At 44.1% G+C, this 21194-nt stretch overlaps 1 protein-coding gene across 1 annotated transcript in view; it reads right to left on the bottom strand.

Annotated features, from left to right (window-relative positions):
* The window catches only part of scfd1 (sec1 family domain containing 1), a 451124-nt gene that overhangs the window by 412849 nt on the left and 17081 nt on the right, over positions 1–21194 (bottom strand). The window contains exon 3 of the mRNA XM_078233262.1: positions 6847–6935. Within this exon, the coding sequence (XP_078089388.1) occupies positions 6847–6935 (89 nt within the window). The remainder of the gene's footprint in view (positions 1–6846; positions 6936–21194) is intronic.

Here is a 21194-nt window from a genome sequence, read left to right as displayed (position 1 = left end):
GGCACTGTTGATCAGGGATAGTGTCATGGCTGTAGAAAAGATGGATGCCACAGAGGGATTGTCTACGGAATCTCTGTGGGTGGAGGTTCGCAACAGGAAGGGGTCAATAACTTTACTGGGTGTTTTCTATAGGCCGCCCAATAGTAGCAGGGATGTGGAGGAGCAGATTGGGAAGCAGATCCTGGAGAGATGTGATAATAACAGAGTGGTCGTAATGGGAGATTTTAATTTCCCAAATATCGATTGGAATATCCCTAGGGTAAGGGGTTTAGATGGGGAGGAGCTTATTAGGTGTGTTCAGGAGGGCTTCCTGACACAGTATGTGGATAAGCCTACAAGATGAGAGGCTGCACTTGGTTTGGTATTAGGGAATGAACCTGGGCAGGAGTCAGATCTCTCAGTGGGAGAGCATTTTGGGGATAGTGATCATAACTCTATCTCCTTTACATTAGCATTGGAGATAGGATCAGTCAAGCTAAGAACGTGTTTATTTGGAGTAAGGGCACTTATGAGGCTATTAGGCAGGAAATTAGAAGCATAAATTGGAAGGAGGTTTTCTCAGAGAAATGTACAGAAGAAATGTGGCAAATTTTCAAGGAAAATTTATTTGGAGCTCTACACAGCAACGTTCCAATGAGACAGGGGAGTTATGGAGGTCACAGGAACCATGGTGCACAAAAGCTGTAACGAATTTAGTCAAGAAGAAAAGAAAAGCCTACAAAAGGTTCAGGGAGCTAGGTAATGTTAGAAATCTAGAAGAGTATACGACTAGTCGGAAGGAACTTAAGAGGGAAATTAGAAGAGCAAGAAGGGGTCATGAGAAGGCCTTGGCAGACAGGATAAAGGAAAACCCCAAGGCATTCTACAAGTATGTTAAGAGCAAGAAGATAAGATGTGAAGGAGTAGGACCTATCAAACGTGACGGTGGGAAAGTCTGTATAGAACCGGTAGAAATGGCAGAGGTACTCAATGAATACTTTGCTTCACTATTCACAGTGGAAAAGGATCTTGGTAGTTGCAGTGCAGACTTGCAGTGGACTGAGAAGATTGAGCATGTGGACATTAGGAAAGAGGATGTGTTGGAGCTTTTGAAAAGCATCAAGCGAGATAAATCGCCGGGACCAGATGGGATGTACCCCAGGTTACTGTGGGAGGCGAGGGAAGAGATTGCTGAGCCTCTGGCGATGATCTTTGCGTCATCAATGGAGACGGGAGAGGTACCGGAGGATTGCGGATGTGGTTCCGTTATTCAAGAAAGGGAGAAGAGATAGCCCGGGAAATTATAGACCAGTGAGTCTAACCTCAGAGGTTGGTAAGTTGATGGAGAAGATCCTGAGAGACAGGATTTATGAACATCTGGAGAGGAATAGTATGATCAGAAATAGCCAGCACAGCTTTGTCCAAGGTAGATCATGCTTTACGAGCCTAACTGAATTTTTTGAAGATGTTTTTTGAAGAGGGAAGCTTATGTAGGGATGAGGAAACAAGGTTCAGATGGCTCAATTGAGGGTTACAAGTTAGCAAGGAATGAGCTGAAAAAGGGGCTTAGGAGAGCTCGGAGGGGGCATGTGAAGTCCTTGGCGGGTCAGACCAAGGAAAACCCCAAGGCCTTTTACTCTTATGCGAGGAATAAAAGAATGACCAGGGTGAGGTTAGGGCCGGTCAAGGACAGTAGTGGGAACTTGCGTATGGAGTCAGTAGAGATAGGAGAGGTGATGAACGAATACTTTTCTTCGGTGTTCACCAAGGAGAGGGGCCATGTTTTTGAGGAAGAGAAGGGGTTACAGGCTAATAGGCTAGAGGAAGTAGATGTTCGGAGGGAGGAGGTACTAGCAGTTTTGAATAAACTGAAGGTCGATAAGTCCCCTGGGCCTGATGAAATATATCCTAGGATTCTTTGGGAGGCAAGGGATGAGATTGCAGAGCCTTTGGCTTTGATCTTTGGGTCCTCACTGTCCACGGGGATAGTGCCAGAGGACTGGAGAGTGGCGAATGTTGTTCCTCTGTTTAAGAAAGGGAATAGAAATGACCCTGGTAATTATAGGCCGGTTAGTCTTACTTCGGTGGTTGGTAAGTTGATGGAAAAGGTCCTGAGGGGTGGGATTTACGACCATTTAGAAAGATGCGGATTAATCCGGGATAGTCAGTACGGATTCGTGAAGGGCAAGTCGTGCCTCACAAATTTGATTGAATTTTTTGAGGTGGTGTGTTGATGAAGGTAGGGCAGTTGATGTCATATACATGGATTTTAGGAAGGCGCGTGATAAGGTCCCCCATGGTCGGCTTATGATGAAAGTAAGGAGGTGTGGGATAGAGGGAAAGTTGGCCGATTGGATAGGTAACTGGCTATCTGATCGAAGACAGAGGGTGGTGGTGGATGGAAAATTTTTAGACTGGAGGCAGGTTGCTAGCGGAGTGCCACAGGGATCAGTGCTTGGTCCTCTGCTATTTGTGATTTTTATCAATGACTTGGTGGAGGGGGCTGAAGGGTGGATCAGTAAATTTGCTGATGACACCAAGATTGGTGGAGTAGTGGATGAGGTGGAGGGCTGTTGTGGATTGCAAAGAGACATAGATAGGATGCAAAGCTGGGCTGAAAAATGGCAGATGGAGTTTAACCCTGACAAATGTGAGGCAATTCATTTTGGTAGGACAAATTTAAATGTGGATTACAGGGTCAAAGGTAGGGTTCTGAAGACTGGAGGAACAGAGAGATCTTGGGGTCCATATCCACGGATCTCTGAAGGTTGCCACTCAAGTGGATAGAGCTGTGAAGAAGGCCTATAATGTGTTAGCTTTTATTAACAGGGGGTTGGAGTTTAAGAGCCGTGGGGTTATGCTGCAATTGTACAGGAACTTGGTGAGACCACATTTGGAATAGTGTGTGCAGTTCTGGTCACCTCACTATAAGAAGGATGTGGAAGCGCTGGAAAGGGTGCAAAGGAGATTTACCAGGATGCTGCCTGGTTTGGAGGGTAGGTCTTATGAGGAAAGGTTGAGGGAGCTAGGGCTGTTCTCTCTGGAGCGGAGGAGGTTGAGGGGAGACTTAATAGAGGTTTATAAAATGATGAAGGGGATAGATAGAGTGAACGTTCAAAGACTATTTCCTCGGGTGGATGGAGCTATTACAAGGGGGCATAACTATAGGGTTCGTGGTGGGAGATATAGGAAGGATATCAGAGGTAGGTTCTTTACGCAGAGAGTGGTTGGGGTGTGGAATGGACTGCCTGCAGTGATAGTGGAGTCAGACACTTTAGGAACATTTAAGTGGTTATTGGATAGGCACATGGAGCACACCAGGATGATAGGGAGTGGGATAGCTTGATCTTGGTTTCAGATAAAGCTCGGCACAACATCGTGGGCCGAAGGGCCTGTTCTGTGCTGTACTATTCTATGTTCTATGTAACTAGACACAGACGAGGGAAGAGCGGTAGATGTAGTTTATATGGATTTCAGTAAGGCGTTTGATAAGGTGCCCCATGCAAGGCTCATTGAGAGTGTGTGAAGGGGCATGGGATACAAGGGGACATTGCTTTGTGGATTCAGAACTGGCTTGCCTACAGAAGGCAAAGAGTGGTTGTAGATGGGTCTTTTTCAGCATGGAGGTCGGTCACCAGTGGAGTGCCCCAGGGATCTGTCCTGGGACCCTTGCTCTTTGTGATTTTTATAAATGACCTGGATGAGGAAGTGGAAGGATGGGTTGGCAAGTTTGCTGATGACACAAAGGTTGGTGGGGTTATGGATAGTGTAGAGGGATGTCAGCACTTGCAACGAGACATAGATAAGATGCAAGACTGGGCAGAGAAGTGGCAGATGGACTTCAACCCAGATAAGAACGTACAGGGTAAATGGTAGGACTCTGAAGAGTGCAGTTGAACAGAGGGATCTGGGAATACAGGTACAGAATTCCCTAAAAGTGACGTCACAGGTGGATAGGGTCGTAAAGAGTGCCTTTGGTACATTGGCCTTTATAAATCGGAGTATCGAGTATAAAAGTTGGAGTGTTATGGTAAGGTTATATAAGGCATTGGTGAGGCCGAATTTGGAGTATTGTGTACAGTTTTGGTCACCTAGTTACAGGAAGGATGTAAATAAGATTGAAAGAGTGCAGAGAAGGTTCACAAGGATGTTGCCGGGACGTGAGAAGCTGAGTTACAGAGAGAGATTGAATAGGTTGGGACTTTATTCCCTGGAGCGTAGAAGATTGAGGGGAGATTTGATAGAGGTGTATAAGATTTTGATGGGTATAGATAGAGTGAATGCAAGCAGGCTTTTTCCGCTGAGGCTAGGGGAGAAAAAAACCAGAGGGCATGGGTTAAGGGTGAAAGGAGAAAAGTTTAAAGGGAATATTAGGGGGGGCTTCTTCACGCAGAGAGTGGTGGGAGTGTGGAATGAGCTGCCGGATAAAGTGGTAAATGCGGGGTCACTTTTAACATTTAAGAAAAACTTGGACGGGTTCATGGATGAGAGGGGTGTGGAGGGATATGGTCCAAGTGCAGGTCAGTGGGACTAGGCATAAAATGGTTCGGCACAGACAGGAAGGGCCAAAAGGCCTGCTTCTGAGCTGTAATTTTCTATGGTTCTAAGTGTGTGGTGGTTCATTTTGGCAGGTCGAATAGGATGAAAGAATAGAATACTAAGGGTAAGATGCTTGGCAGTGTGGAAGATCAGAAGGATCTTGGGGTCTGGGTTCATAGGACGCTCAAAGCAGCGTCGCAGGTGGAGGCTGTGCTTAAGAAGGCATATGGAATACTGGCCTTCATCAATAGAGGAATTGACTTTAGAAATCGGGAGATAATGCTGCAGCTGTATAGGACCCTGGTCAGACCCCACCTGGAGTACTGTGCCCAGTTCTGGTCACCTCATTACAGAAAGGATGTGGAAGCCATAGAAAGGGTGCAGAGGAGATTTACAAGGATGTTGCCTGGATTAGGCGGCATGCCTTATGAGGATAGGTTGAGAGAGCTGGGTCTTTTCTCCTTGGAGAGACGAAGGATGAGAGGTGACCTGATAGAGGTGTATAAGATGGTGAGGGGTATTGATAGAGTGGATTCTCAGAGGCTTTTACCCAGGGCTGAAATGGTTGCCACAAGAGGTCACAGGTTTAGGGTGCTGGGGAGTAGGTACAGAGGAGATGTTAGGGGTAAGCTTTTCACTCAGGGTGGTGGGTGCGTGGAATCGGCTGCCGGTAGTGCTGGTGGAGGTGGATTCGATAGGGTCTTTTAAGAGACTTTTGGATAAGTTCATGGAAGTAAGATAGAGGGTTATGGTCGGCGCAACTTGTGGGCCGAAGGGCCTGTTTGTGCTGTAGCTTTTCTATGTTCTATGTCCGAAATGAATCAAAATGGAGGACACAGCTCATGGTCTGAAGTTGTTTAATTCAATGTTGAGACTCAAAGGCAGTAAGATACCCAACCAGAAGATGAAGTGCTATTTTTCAAACTGGAGTTGAGCTACACCAGAGGACTGCAGCAGGGAAAGGACAGAAATGTGAGCATGACAATAAGGTTGGGAATCAAAATAGCAAGGAAGGTTAGGGTCATGCTTACAGGCTGAGCAGAGGTGTTCTGCAAGGCAGTCACCCAGTCTGCATTTGGTTTCCCCAACGCAGAAGAGACCACATTGTGAGCAGTATATACAATTAAAGAAATACAAGTAAACCATTACTTCACCTGACAAAAGCAACAACACATTTGTCAGCTGGTTTGAGAACAATGCCAGGGTTAGATCTGAGGTAACAGAGTAAAGCTAATTCAGACAGAGACTGGTTAGAATGGGTGAAGAAATTAAGACATTACTATCACACCAACAGTGCTCAATTGAAAGATCAAGAGTAGTTAAAAGGTCAGAGGGAAATGTCCAAATGGATGGAGAATACTGGAGGCAGGTGAAAGGGTCTGCTGGGAGAACTGTTGCCTAAAGAGGAGATTTGAGAGGGGAAAAAAAAAAGTGAAGTTGTACAGTACAGTTTCAGTAACACGGTTGACCTGAAAACCTTTCAAACATGGAGCTGCAAGAAAGATGCACATGGATTTGGACATGTTCAAGCACTTTGGAGAAGAAAGGGAAGTTTTAAAATGTGACTGTAGTTCACAGATAGAGAGGGTTTTTGATGAAAGGATTTGAAGGTGGATATCAGTAGCAGGAGTGACAGTGAATGGTGTAAGGGGGTACTTGGAAGTTACTATGTGAGCTGACGTGAAGCGCAGTAGGGGAAGCTGAGCAGTGAGGTTTGGTTGGAATAGGAATGAGAGAAGAGGAGGTTGATCCCATGGACAAGGTAAGGTCAGGGAGAACAGTGCAGGAGATGGGGTAAGATCTGGAGAAAGATGCAAGTTTGGAGCTAGAGAAGCTGGCTAACTCATCAATATTTGTGGCATGATCTAATCAAGAAACTTTCTGGACACCATTTGAAGTTGGCCAAATCTCAAAAAGATGTCCAACAACTGCATTGACAGTATTGACAACTGTATTGTCATGGACAGTATTGACTCAAAAAACAATCCCAAAATGAAAACTGCGAACAAAATTTTTTGTATGTGTTGTAGTTTCACAACACAATTTTTTGATTTTATATGCATCAAGTTAGTAAGGGATCCGGTTTGATATAAACAGATTTTTGAGGGTGTTAATCATTTATGTTTATTGTTAAATTGAGATTAATGTAACTATTAATTCTGTTCGCTCAATAAATTGGTACAACAAAAGGCTCTTGATACAGCGTAGGCTTATTGAAGCATTACCAAAAAAGAAAGGAATTAAAAATACTTTATACTCTGTTACTGGACCACATGTCCATCATGTTCTAACTTACACTATAGAAGTTCAAGGTTAAATTAATCTTACAAGTGCAAAGTGATGCCCATGTCTCTCAACTCTTTCACAGACAACAACGGTGAAATGATGTCCTGACCAAATCGGTCATAAATCAGAATCTGTGCAAGGAACAATTATATTAGAAAAAGTAGAGATATTGCTTATATACAAATTATAGAATGCTCATACAGCATTTCATTTTTGAAAAGTGTATAAGCTTAAAATACAGGCCTCCAAGAGTCACTGGCTCATATGTCAACAAATACATTACAAATTAGCGCAAGTATCAATTTGAAGTCCTAACGCATCCAAAAACTGCACTTTTTTTGAATCTCATGAACGTTTAGCACGGGAAGTCTAATGATTTCTGCACTCGTTACCTTGCGATTTTTGTGATGAACATGTCAAAAAGAAAATTATAGGCACCCTGTATTTATTATTCAATGATACATCTCAGTTTCCTCGCCATTTTAGACTGTAATTAGACTAGGCTTAGGCAATTGTAAAATAAATTTATTTGTGGCATCAGAAGTTCAAACTTCCACGAAGCAATTGTCCTACAATCAGGACCATCCAAAAATGCAATTAATCGCAAACTTTGGATGGTTATGGCTGTCTAACGGTAATGGTTACCCTGAAAACATTAGAAGAATCATTTCTAACTCCTGGGTAATGACCCTACCCCTGACAGGACCCCCAGCCACCCAACCCATATCATGCCACTGACCACCCACCTCTCCCAACCAGACACCTTTCTGACCCCAACCTCCCCTCCTCACACTTCCCTTCATCTCCTTCCCCCCCAAACATAACCCAGCCAGGCTTCCAACTGTCCAGGTTTATAAAATGATGAAGGGGATAGATAGAGTGAACGTTCAAAGACTATTTCCTCGGGTGGATGGAGCTATTACAAGGGGGCATAACTATAGGGTTCGTGGTGGGAGATATAGGAAGGATATCAGAGGTAGGTTCTTTACGCAGAGAGTGGTTGGGGTGTGGAATGGACTGCCTGCAGTGATAGTGGAGTCAGACACTTTAGGAACACTTAAGCGGTTATTGGATAGGCACATGGAGCACACCAGGATGATAGGGAGTGGGATAGCTTGATCTTGGTTTCAGATAAAGCTCGGCACAACAACGTGGGCCGAAGGGCCTGTTCTGTGCTGTACTGTTCTATGTCCACTCAATTCCGCTGACTAATCACTCAACCCATCCAACCCATACACTGTACCCACCAACTCCAGCCATCTGAGCCAACCCTGACTGATCACCCGATCCCCGTACATTTTAATATGAATAGATCGTAAATAATGGAGGAATAATATAGCAGCTTATCTTTTACTTCAAGCACGTTTATTTTGTATCCAGCTTGCCAGAGATACAAACTCCTTATAGTTTCCCCATCCCAACTTTTTCAGCTGTGCCCATTTATAGTCTTTTGGAAATTGAGCCAATAGGCTTAACACTGTAATTGTCATGCAACTTGCTGTTACATTTACAGATTCCCCTCTCTTTCTTTTGAATTAAAGCTGGAGAAAAAAAGAACATTTTTTCAAACTAAACAACTGGAAAAGGTTATGCCCTTTATCATTTTTACATACACATAATTACAAATCAAAAATTAGTTTTCCATTTGGTTATCAGAAAAAATGCCGCTCTTCCAATACATTTAGTAATTTCTGAGAGCAGACATTGTTCTTTGTAAACATGGCAAAAAGCAAAGAAATGTACATCATGGCACTCAGCTGCAACATGTCATAACTGTCCTAAGGGCAGCACGGTGGCATAGTGGTTAGCTCTGCCATCTCTCAGCGCCAGTGACCCAGGTTTGATTCTGGCCTTGGGTGACCGTGAGGAGTTTGCACATTCTCTGTGTGTGTGGAATTCCACCACGTGCTTCGGTTTCCTCCCACTGTCCGAACGAAGATGTCTCGGTTCGGTGAATTGGCTATGGTAAATGTGTAGGGTTATGGGGATAAGGTTGAGGGGACGGCCCAGGTTGGATGCCTCTTTCGGAGAGTTGGTGCAGAGTCGATGGGCCTCTCCCTTTCGGCACTGTAGGGATTCTATGGTTCTATGCGCCTCAAGGATAAATATCATACACTGACGCATCATTCAATCCATAAGCACATTTATTCAATTTCCACAATTTTCGCTCCATAATCAGAGGCTTCTTTAGGCAGTTACAAAAATACATCCAATAGGTCATGCCTAAGAAAATGGAGTGAATTTTTTGAAGCGGTGACCAGGTATGTAGAAGAGGGTAGTGTAGTTAATGTCGTTTATATGGATTTCATCAAGGGATTTGGCAAGATCCCACATGGGAGACTTGTAAAGAAGACAAATGAGGCTGACTGTCTTGGGCTACAGGAAAATACAGATGGAGTGGTCAAATGGGCAGATAAGTGGCAAATGAAATTAACCCTGAAAAATGTGAGGTGATACACTTTGGAAGAAGTACTTTGACAGGCAAACATTCAATGAAGTGCATGACACTAGGAAGTTCTGAGGAACAAACGAACCTTGGCATATTTGCCCACACATCGGAGGGCAGAAGGGCTCGTCAGTGGGGTGGTGAAAAAGGCGTTTGGGATACATAGAAACTAGAAGCAGGAGTGCCCAGTCCACCATTCATTTCGCTCATGGCTGATCATCAAATTCAATATCCTGATGTCCCCCTTTCTCCCAAATACCGAGAGCTATATCTAATTTCTTCTTGAAATCAGACAACATTTTAGCCTCAACTACATTCGGTGGGAGTGAATTCAACACATCAGCACCCTCTGGGTGAAGAAATTTCTCCTCACCCAAGTTCTAAAAGGTTTACCCCTTATCCTCAAACTATGAGCCCTAGTTCTGGATTCCCCCACTATTGGGAACATTCTTTCTGAATCTACCCTGTCTAACCCTGTTAGAATTTTATAAATTTTTATGAGATCCCCTCTCACTCTTCTAAACTCCAGTGAATATAATCATAACTGACTTAGTCTCTCCTCATATGACAGACCTGCCATCCCAGGAATCAGCCTGTATGCATCGCTGTACTCCCTCTATGGCAAGGACACCCTCCCTCTGATAAGGACATCAAAACTGCACACAATACTCCAGGTGTGGCCTCACCCTATACAATTACAGCAAAATATCCCTACACTCAAATCCTCTCACTGGTGAAGGCCAACATACCATTTGCCTTCTTTACTGCCTGCTGTACCTGCACACTGACTTTCAGCGACTGATGCACAAGGACACCAAGGCCTCTGAGTATCCACTTTTCTCAATATGCAACCATTCAAGTAATGACCTGTCTTCCTATTATTGCTACAAAAGTGCATAACCTCACATTTATCCACATTATGCTGCATCTGCCATGCAGATGCCCACACACACAACCTGTCCAAATCAGCTGAAGCATCTTTGCATCCTCCTCACAGCTCACCCTCCCACCTAACTTGGCATCATCTGCAAATTTGGAGATAATACATTCAATTCCCTCTTCCAAAACATTAATATATAACATCAACATTTGGGGCCCTCACACAGATCCCTGCGGAACCCCACTAGTCACTGACAGCCAATCAGAAAAAGACCCACGAATGCCAACTCTGCTTCCTATCTGCTAACCAGCTTTCTAACCATCTCAAGACATTACCTGCAATCTCATGTGCTTTAACTTTACACAGTAGTCTGTTACATGAGACGTTGTCAAAAGCCTTCTGAAAGTCTAAATAAACCACATCCCTGGTGTTCTCGGTCAACTCTACTGGTTACATCCTCAAAGAATTCCAATAGATTTGTCAAGCAGAATTTCCCTTTCGTAAATCCATGCTGACTTTGTCCTTCCAAATGCTGAGTTATGAAATCCTTGATCATAGATTCTAGCAACTTTCCCAGTACTGACGTTAGGCTTACTGGTCTATAGTTCCCTGTTTTCTCTCGACCTCCCTTCTTAATAGTGGGCTTATATTAGCTACTCTCCAATTTGTATGAACCATACCAGAGTCCAAAGAATTTTGGAAAATAACCACCAATGGAACTACTATTTCCAAGACCACTTCCTTAAGTATTCTGGGATGAAGATTATGTCCTTTATTGTCACCGAAGTAGTATAATTTACATCAAGTTGATTTTAATCTGAACTAAGTGGTGGGCAAGTTATTGGAAGGTGTGATAAGGGATAGGATCTACAAATATTTGGATAGACAGGGACTTATTAGGGAGAGTCAACATGGCTTTGTGCGTGGTAGGTCATGTTTGACCAATCTATTAGAGTTTTTCGAGGAGGTTACCAGGAAAGTGGATGAAGGGAAGGCGGTGGACGTTGTCTCCCTGGATTTCAGCAAGGCCTTTGACAAGGTCCCTCATGGGAGGTTAGTTAGGAAGGTTCAGTTGCTAGGTATACATGGGGAGATAGTAAATTGGATTAGACACTGGCTCAATGGAAGAAGCCAGAGAGTGGTTGTGGAGAATTGCTTCTGAGTGGAGGCCTGTGACTAGTGGTGTGCCGCAGGGATCGGCATTGGGTCCATTGTTGTTTGTCATCTATATCAATGATCTGGATGATAATGTGGTAAATTGGATCAGCAAATTTGCTGATGATACAAAGATTGGAGGTGTAGTGGACAGTGAGGAAGGTTTTCAAAGCTTGCAGAGGGATTTGGACCAACTAGAAAAATGGGCTCAAAAATGGCAAATGGAATTTAACGCAGACAAGTGTGAGATATTGCACTTTGGAAGGACAAACCAAAGAAGAACGTACAGGGTAAATGGTAGGACTCTGAAGAGTGCAGTTGAACAGAGGGATCTGGGAATACAGGTACAGAATTCCCTAAAAGTGACGTCACAGGTGGATAGGGTCGTAAAGAGTGCCTTTGGTACATTGGCCTTTATAAATCGGAGTATCGAGTATAAAAGTTGGAGTGTTATGGTAAGGTTATATAAGGCATTGGTGAAGCCGAATTTGGAGTATTGTGTACAATTTTGGTCACCTAGTTACAGGAAGGATGTAAATAAGGTTGAAAGAGTGCAGAGAAGGATGTTGCAGAGTTCACAAGGATGTTGCCGGGACGTGAGAAGCTGAGTTACAGAGAGAGATTGAATAGGTTGGGACTTTATTCCCTGGAGCGTAGAAGATTGAGGGGAGATTTGATAGAGGTGTATAAGATTTTGATGGGTATAGATAGAGTGAATGCAAGCAGGCTTTTTCCGCTGAGGCTAGGAGACAAGAAAACCAGAGGGCATGGGTTAAGGGTGAAAGGAGAAAAGTTTAAAGGGAATATTAGGGGGGGCTTCTTCACGCAGAGTGGTGGGAGTGTGGAATGAGCTGCCGGATAAAGTGGTAAATGCCACTTTTAACATTTAAGAAAAACTTGGATGGGTTCATGGATGAGAGGGGTGTGGAGGGATATGGTCCAAGTACAGGTCAGTGGGACTAGGCAAAAAAATGGTTCAGCACAGACAAGAAGGGCCAAAAGGCCTGTTTCTGAGCTGTAATTTTCTATGGTTTCTAAGGCAGTGTTCTGTGGTTTTAATGGTGGCATAGAACATAGAACATAGAACATAGAACATTACAGCGCAGAACAGGCCCTTCGGCCCACGATGTTGCACCGACCAGTTAAAAAAAAAACTGTGACCCTCCAACCTAAACCAATTTCTTTTCATGGTAGCACAGTGGTTAGCACTGCTGCTTCACAGCTCCAGGGACCTGGGTTCGATTCCCGGCTTGGGTCACTGTCTGTGTGGAGTTTGCACATTCTCCTCGTGTCTGCGTGGGTTTCCTCCGGGTGCTCTGGTTTCCTCCCACAGTCCAAAGATGTGCGGGTTAGGTTGATTGGCCATGCTAAAATTGCCCCTTAGTGTCCTGAGATGCGTAGGTTAGAGGGATTAGTGGGTAAAATATGTAGGGATATGGGGGTAGGGCCTGGGTGGGATTGTGGTCGGTGCAGACTCGATGGGCCGAATGGCCTCTTTCTGTACTGTAGGGATTCTATGATTTAATGTTCCCCTGGGATTGTTGAGTAGAGCTTGATTCGGGTGATTAACAGGTCATGTTAGTTGACTGAGTACATCTACTTCTTCAATGTGCATTCCAGTTTATAATTTTGCTTTCGCTGCTTGAAGTTGAGGGGAACAGCAATGTTTTCTCCCTCTCTGGAGTTGGGAGTTTTTGCTGTTTAAGTGTTACTGTGTTGGAAGCTGCTCGAGACCGGGTTTACCTGAGGTTTTGCTTTTCTGAAGACGGCTGCAGGATTCGCTGTCCAGAAGAGTTAGAAGGCTGAAAATCCAGCATCACGTGAGTATGCTTGTTTTTGTGCTTAATGTGAAGAAGATGCATGTCTGTGGGATGGAACTTGGAAAGGAGATAGCTGGCTGTTGTGAATTATAGTCTGGTTAAGTTTGAGCTCATTTAATTAGTGTCACAAGTAGGCTTACATTAACACTGCAACGCAGTTACTGTGAAAAACCGCTTGTCACCACATTCCGGCGCCTATTCGGGTACACCGAGGGAGAATAAGCATGGCCAATACACCTAACCAGCACATCTTTTGGACTGTGGGAGGAAACTGGAGCACCTGGAGAAAATGCATGCAGATACAGGGAGAATGTGCAGACGCTGCATAGGCAGGGACCGAAGTTGGGAATTGAACCCAAGGTCCCTGGCCTTGTGAGGCAGCAGTGCTAACCACTGTGCCACCATGCCACCCTTAGTCTTGTAATTGTTAGAAGTTATGCTAAATATTTGTTACATTCTAACCGTGTTCCAAAATACACTTCATTTGATAAAAGCTTCCTAGTGGATCACTTGAAACATATCTGCGGCGCACCACCTTATGCTCACCAATGGCCAAAAATCAAATGTAAAAACGTAGGGTCTCGGCTAACTTCACAAAACACCTTAGAATTTCTGGCCTGGATCTTAACAACTGGCCGCTCTTTGAAAAGAAAGAAAGAAAAGTACATAGGAACAGGCTCTTAGGCCCCCCAAGCCCATACCAATCATGATGCCGTAACTAAACTAAAAAAACCTTCTGCCCTTACTCGGTCCATATCCCTCTATTCCCTCCCTATTCATGTATCTATTCAGATGCCTCTTATATGTTGCTCATTTACCTGCTTCCACCACATCCTCTGGCAGCACATTCCAGGCACCCATCACTCTGAAAAACTTCCCCTGAACATCTCCCTTAAACATTCCCCCTCTCACCTTGAACCCATGTCCCCTTATAATTGACGCTTCCACCCTTGGAAAAAGCCTCTGACTATCCACTCTGTCTACACCTCATATGCCTCCATCAGGTCTCCCCTCAGCCTCCGTCTTTCGAGTGAAAACCATCCTAGTTTATTCAATCCTTTCTCATATCCAACGTCCTCGAGACCAGGCAACATCCTGATGAACCTTCTTCACACTCTCTCCAAAGCTTCTATGTCCTTCTGGTAGTGTGGCGACCAGAACGGCACACAACACTCCAAATGCGGCTTAATCTAAGTTTTATATAGTTGCGACATTATTTCCCAACTCTTGTACCCAATGCCCTGGCCGATGAAGGCTCGCCATGCCATATGGCTTCTTAATCATCTTGACCACTTGCAAGGAACTGTGGACCTGCAAACTCAGATCCCTCTATGTTAATGTTCCTAGGGATTCTGCCATTTACAATATAATTCACACCTAAATTTGATCCTCCAAAATGCATGACTTCGCATTTGTCCGGATTAAACTCCATCTGCCATTTCTATGCCCAAATCTCCATCAATCTATATCCTGTTGTAACCTCTGATAATCCCGGCACTATCAGAAACTGCACCAATTTGTGTCATCGGCAAACTTACTAATCAGACCAACCACCTTTTCCTCCAGATCATTTATATATACTACAAACAACAGAGGTCCAGCACTGATCCCTGCGGATCACTACTAGTTACAGATCTCCATTCTGAAAAGCACCCTTCCACTGCTACTCTGTCTTCCATCACCAAGATGTGGAGATGCCGGATTGGACTGGGGTAAGCACAGTAAGAAAGTCTCACAACACCAGGTTAAAGTCCAACAGGTCTATTTGGTGGCACAAGCTTTCGAAGTGTCACTCCTTCAGGTGAGTGAGGAGTTGTGTTCACAAACAGGGCATATACAGACACAAACTTAATTTACAAGATAATGGTTGGAATGCGAGTCTTTACAGGTAATCAAGTCTTAAAGGTACAGACAATGTGAGTGGAGAGAGAGTTAAGCACAGGTTAAAGGATGTGTATTGTCTCCAGCCAGGGCAGTTAGTGAGATTTTGCAAGCCCAGGCAAGTCGTGGGGGTTACAGAGAGTGTGACATGAACCCAAGATCCCATTTGAGGCCGTCCTGAGGACTATTGTCTCCAGCCAGGACTAAAGGTTACAATTTTCCTTGTCATCTATGGTTCCCGAATCCTGACATTTCTATCCTTCATTTTTGTGGGGACATACATGTCCTGCACTTAAATCAACTGGCCTTTAAAAGCCTCCCACATGCCAGACATAGATTTGCCCTCAAACAGTCACTCCCAATCCACATCCCTCCCGTTCCTGTCTCATATGGGCGGCACATTGGCACAGTGGTCAGCACCACTGCCTCAGCGCCAGGGACCCGGGTTCGATTCCCAGCTTGGGTCACGGTCTGTGTGGAGTTTGCACGTTCTCCCCATGTCTGCGTGGGTTTCCTCCGGGTGCTCCAGTTTCCTCCCACAGACTGAAAGACGTGCTTTTAGGTGCAGTGACCCAAACAGGCACCGGAATGTAGCGACTAGGAGAATTTCACAGTAACTCTATTGCAGTATTAATGTAAGCCTTACTTGTAACTAATACATAAAATTTTAGAAAAAAAAAACTTTAATCCGGATTTATCTGGCCCTCGCCCATTTAAGCACCCTCACCTGAGGGCCACTCTTGACTAACTGAAATCTTGCAGAATTATGGTCACTAAGCCCAAAATCTCCCCCACAACATCAATCACCTGGCCTGGCTCATTCCCCAATACCAAGTCTAGTATGGCCCCTCCCAGGTTAGACTGTCAACATACTGTATAGAAAAGCCCTCCTGGACACATCGAACAAGTTGCTCTCCATCTGAGCCCCTGGCTCTAAGAGAGTTCCAGTCAATATGGGGGGAGTTAAAGTCACCCACCACAACTACCCTGTTTTTTCACACCTTTCCAGCACCTGACTGCACATCTGCTTCTTTGTCTCCTGCAAAGGTACACTTTGTCTCCTGGGAGGTACACTCCCAAAATTGTGATTTCACCCTCCTTATTTCTGAGCTCCACCCATAATGCCTCACTGCAAGATCCCTTCAATTTGTCCTCTCTCAACACAGCTGTGATGTGCTGCCTAATCAACAATGCAATTCCCCACCCCTTTTGTGGTGTCTAAAACAACAATATCCCAAAATATTGAACTGCCAGTCCTCATTCAACCATGTCTCTGTAATGGCAATATCATTATTCCATGCAGTAATCCAAGCTCATGTTTCATCTGTCTTACCTGTTATACTTCTGACATTGAAGCAAATGCATTTTAGACATCCAGTTCCAGAGCCCCGTGACTTCCGTCTGCCTGCTCTTACTCTGCGCCATACCTGTTTGACAGGGGAATAGCCATAGGAGACTCCTGCATTATCTACCTGCCTCTCCAGGCGGTCACTCATCTACTTGTCTGTACCTGTGGTGTGACCACCTCCTCGAAGCTAGTGTCTATCACACTCTCTACCCCTGTATGCTCCACAGTGTGTCCAGCTGCTGTTCCAAAGGAACCACATGATGAGGAGCTGCAACTGGTTGCACTTCCCACAGATATAGTGGTCAGGGAAACTAGAATGCTCCCATATCTGGCAGGAGGAGCATATCTTTGCAGGATTAAAATCTATATTCCTTGTTTGGTTTGGGATTATTGGACTCAAAGACAGTGATTGATGCAATACATGTGCCTTCTTTCCAAGTATTGCATTCAGTTTAAGTAGGGAATGCCTTATGGAATAGTGGCTCTTCCAGTGGCTAAGGCTGTGGAAGAGGTCACTCCAGGTGGTTTACAAAAGGTAATTAAAACAAAGCTTTTGGAATTGGCAAAAATGTTGCAGTTGACATTACCTGAAGGGGAAGGTGTAGATAATTACAATAATACCTTAGCATTTGCCAGAAACACAGTCAGAGTCATTGAAAGTGGCTAGAATTTAATTACAAGTGAAACAGCTTGAACATGAAAAGATGAAAAGGAGATGGAACAATTTGAACTGTGATTAAAAGCAGAGGAGAAAGAGAGAGAACGAGTAGCAAAAGAGAATGAGGCAATTACAGCAGAAAAAGCGAGAAAGTGTGTTATGGGCACGGCCATCAAATTGCTTTCCCACTGAAACTTCTACCACTTGTCTGGCTCATTCCCTAAAACTAGGTCCAGCACTGCCCCCTTGTGGGACTTTCTGCATATTTGCATAAAAAGCTCTCCTTGATGCATTTTAAGAATTCCACAACCACTAAGCCTTTCACACTATCATCACAGCTGGGATAGTCACTGTACCTTTAAGAAATATATTTATATCATGTCTCTTGTGAGCGGCATGTTTAAAATTCAAGTCTGCACCAGGCAGCTCACATGCTGAGAATGCAGACAAATAATTGCCCTTAGCTCATTGGGAATTGTTTCAATCTGAGTAAATGCATTTTTTTTTAAATTGTGGTTTTTCCCCTGGGGATTCAGAGTACGGTTTGATTAGGTTGATTGACAAGAGACAGAGTCATGTTCTAATGGGAGGAACTAAGTTTACAGGAAAAAGGATGCAGTTTCTGCTTGGTTCTGAAAATAGCAAGAGGTGTCCCTATGTCTCCAGAGGTGTTCAAAGGTTTCCAGGACTGTTAACAAGTAAAAACAAGCAAGCCTGCGTTATTTGCGAACTGATTTTGAAGAAGTCTATTAGAGGAATATTGCTTAAATTGGAACTAATAAAGATAGCTTAGCAGCTAAGAACTGTATCTTGTCATAAAAAACAAAAAGAAAAGTACAGCACAGGAACAGGCCCTTTGGCCCTCCAAGCCTGAGCCGATCATGGTCTGCCTAAACTAAAACCGTCTGCACTTACGGAGTCCGTATCCTTCCATTCCCATCCCATTCATGTATTCGTCTAGTTGTCCTTAAATTACGCTATCGTACCTGCTCCCACCACGTCCCCAGGCAGTGCGTTCCAGAAATTTACTACCTTCTTTGTAAAAGTCTTGCCTCGCACATCTCCTCGAAATTTTTCCACACACACCTTAAGCTTATGTCACCCTGTACTTGACTTTTCTACCCTTCTGACTACCCACTCTGTTCATGCCACTCAATCTTGTAAACCCCTATCAGGTCACCCTTCCACCTCCATCGTTCCAGTGAGAACAAACCTCTCCTCGTAGCTAATACCCTCCAGACCATGCAACATCCTTCTGTACCCTCTCCAAAGCATCCACATTCTTTTGGTAGTGTGGTGGCCAGAATTGTAAACAATATTCTAAATGATGCCTAACTAAGGTTCTGAAGGGCTTGTTCCTGTGCTGTACTTTTCCTTTTGTTCTTTATGACAAGATACAATTCTTAACTGCTAAGCTATCTGTATTAGTCTAAGCTGTAGCATGACCTGCCAATTTTTATACTCAATGCCCCAACCGAGCACGGCAAGCATGCCGTAAGCCTTCTTGACTAGCTTATCCATCTGCATTGCCACTTTGTGCTTGGTGAACATGTGCACCCAGATCGCTCTGCCTATCAATACTCCTAAGGATTCTGCCATTTACTGTATAATTCCAACGTGCATTGGACCTTCCAAAATGCATTATCTCACACTTGTCTGGATTAAACGGCATCTGCCATTTCTCTGCCAAGTCTCCAACCGGTCTATATCTTGCTGTGTTTCTTCTTCACTATCTGCTTCTCCACCAATTTTTGTGTCATCTGTGAACTTACTAATCAGACCAGCTGCATTTTCCTCCAAATCATTTATATGTATTACGAACAACAAAGGTCCCAGAACTGATCCCTGTGGAACACCGCTAATCACAGCCTTCCATTCAGAGAAGCGCCCCTCTACTGCTACCCTCAGTCTTCTATGGCCAATCCAGTTCTGTATCCATTTTGCCAGCTCTCCTCGGATCCTATGTGACGTCACATTTTGTACCAGTCTACCATGAGGTACCTTGTCAAAGTCTTGACTGAAGTCCACCTGTACAATATCCACTGCCTTTCCCTTATCTATCATCTTCATCACTTCCTCGAAAAACCCGATCAAGTTAGAAAGGCAAGACCTCCCCTTCACAAAACCATGCTGTCTATCACCAATAAGTCCATTTGTTTCCAAATGTGAGTAAATCCTGTCCCCAAGAATCTTTTCCAATAATTTCCCCATCACTGACGTAAGGCTTACCGGCCTATAATTTCCTGGATTATCCCTGCTGCCCTTCTTAAACAATTCAACAACATTGGAACTTCACCTGTAGCCAAAGGATTGGAAGATAGCCAATGAGGATACAACGATTTCTGTCAAGGCCCCAGCAATTTCCACCCTTGCCTCACTCAGTATTCTGGGGTAGATCCCATTTGCCCTGGGGACTTATCTACTTTAATGCCTTTTAAGACGCCCAATGCCACCTCCTCTTCGATATCAACATGACCCAGAATATCTACACACCCTACCCTACAGGCTCTTCATCCATCAAGTCCCTCTCTTTGGTGAATACTGAGGCAAAGTACTCATTTAGTAATTCGCCCATTTCCTCTGGTTCCATGCATAGATTCGCTCCACTATCCTTGAGTGGACCAACTCTTCCCTGGCTACTCTCTTGCTCTTTACATACATATAAAATGCCTTAGGATTTTCCTTAATCCTGTTTGCCAAGGACTTTTCATGACCCCTTTTAGCCCTCCTAACTCCTTCCTTATATTTCTTCCTACGTTCTTGATATTCTTCAAGGGCTTCATCTGTCCTAAGTCTTTTAGACCTTATGAATGCTTCCTTTTTTTTGTCAAGGCATATTCCTCATTATCCAGGGTTCCCGATACTTGCCACACTTACCCTTCATCCTCACCGGACATGCCGATCCTGAATTCCAATCAACTGACATTTGAAAGACTCCCACATGTCAGATGCTGATTTATCCTCCGCCTCCCCCAGTCTACACTCTCCAGATCCTACCCAGTATTATTGCAGTTAGTCTTCCCCCAGTCATGTTTAAGGATTCCAATTGATAAATGTTAATCTAATTCATTCATTATAGTTAAACTGTATTATTTAAGGAACTTGTACTGTAAAGTTTGTATTTGATAAAAGCTTCCGATGGAACCAATAGAATCCCCTAGAGTGAAAAACCTTGTCATCAAACTAATGCCAAAATAAAAAAAAAATGTTGGGGTCAAGTCAGGCTTCGTAACATACTTTGGGGTTTCTGCTCTGATGCATCCACAAAATCGAGAGTTACATGGAGCGCGCATTTTTAGATGTGGTCCTGCAGCTTAAGGAAGTGCAATCAGAAAGGGAATAGGGTCTGGGTGGGTGGGTTGAATGGCCTTCTTCTGCACTGTAGGGATTCTATGATCTGTTAGAAGGGAGGCAGGAGAGATAGTTAGGAAGGCTCCACACAGAGTGCATCTCACTCAATAACCATCTTTCTGTGTTGGAAGACAGTGAGAACAGCGGTTCCTCTGAGCCAAGTTAATGTTGAGAAGTTGAAATCCCCTGCTATTATTACCATGTTATTCTTACAATTCTCAGAAATTTGCCTGCATATCTGCCCTTCTATATCTCCATGACTGTTTGGGGCCCCGTACTAGACTCCCAGCAATGCGATTGCCCCCTTTTTGTTTCTAGGTTCTACCCACTTGAGGAACCTTCTTAGATATCATCCCTCCTTACCTCAGTAATTGACTCCTTGATCAATACTGCAACACCACCTCCTCCTTTACACACCCCCTGAAGATTTTATATCCCAGAATAGAGTTGCTAGTCCTGTCCCTCCCTCAGTCATGTCTGTGATAACAATATCATATTCCCATGTGATAACCAACACCCTCATATGCATTATTCGCAAAAATCCTTGCATTAAAATGCCAGCCAGCCTTGCCATACTACTTACTTCCTTGTGCCTTAACTTGTCTATAATCACTTTGCCTTCCAGAATGACTACCTTTTTCTTCTATATTTGGCTGTGCATCACCCCCTATTCTACCTCCATGACATATTCCATTCCCCTGCCAAATTAGTTTAAACCCCACCCTCCAACAACAGTAGCCAAATTACCCACAAGGATGTTAGTCCTATTCCAATTTAGGTGCAACCTGTCCAACTTGTCCAGGTCCCACCTTCCCTAGAAACGGACTCACTGATCCAGGAATCTAAAGGCG

Source organism: Mustelus asterias, chromosome 18 (genome assembly GCF_964213995.1).
Source record: "Mustelus asterias chromosome 18, sMusAst1.hap1.1, whole genome shotgun sequence".
Taxonomy (NCBI): Eukaryota; Metazoa; Chordata; class Chondrichthyes; order Carcharhiniformes; family Triakidae; genus Mustelus; species Mustelus asterias.
Note: the sequence above shows the minus strand (reverse complement) of the source record. Positions and strands in the feature narration are given on the sequence as shown.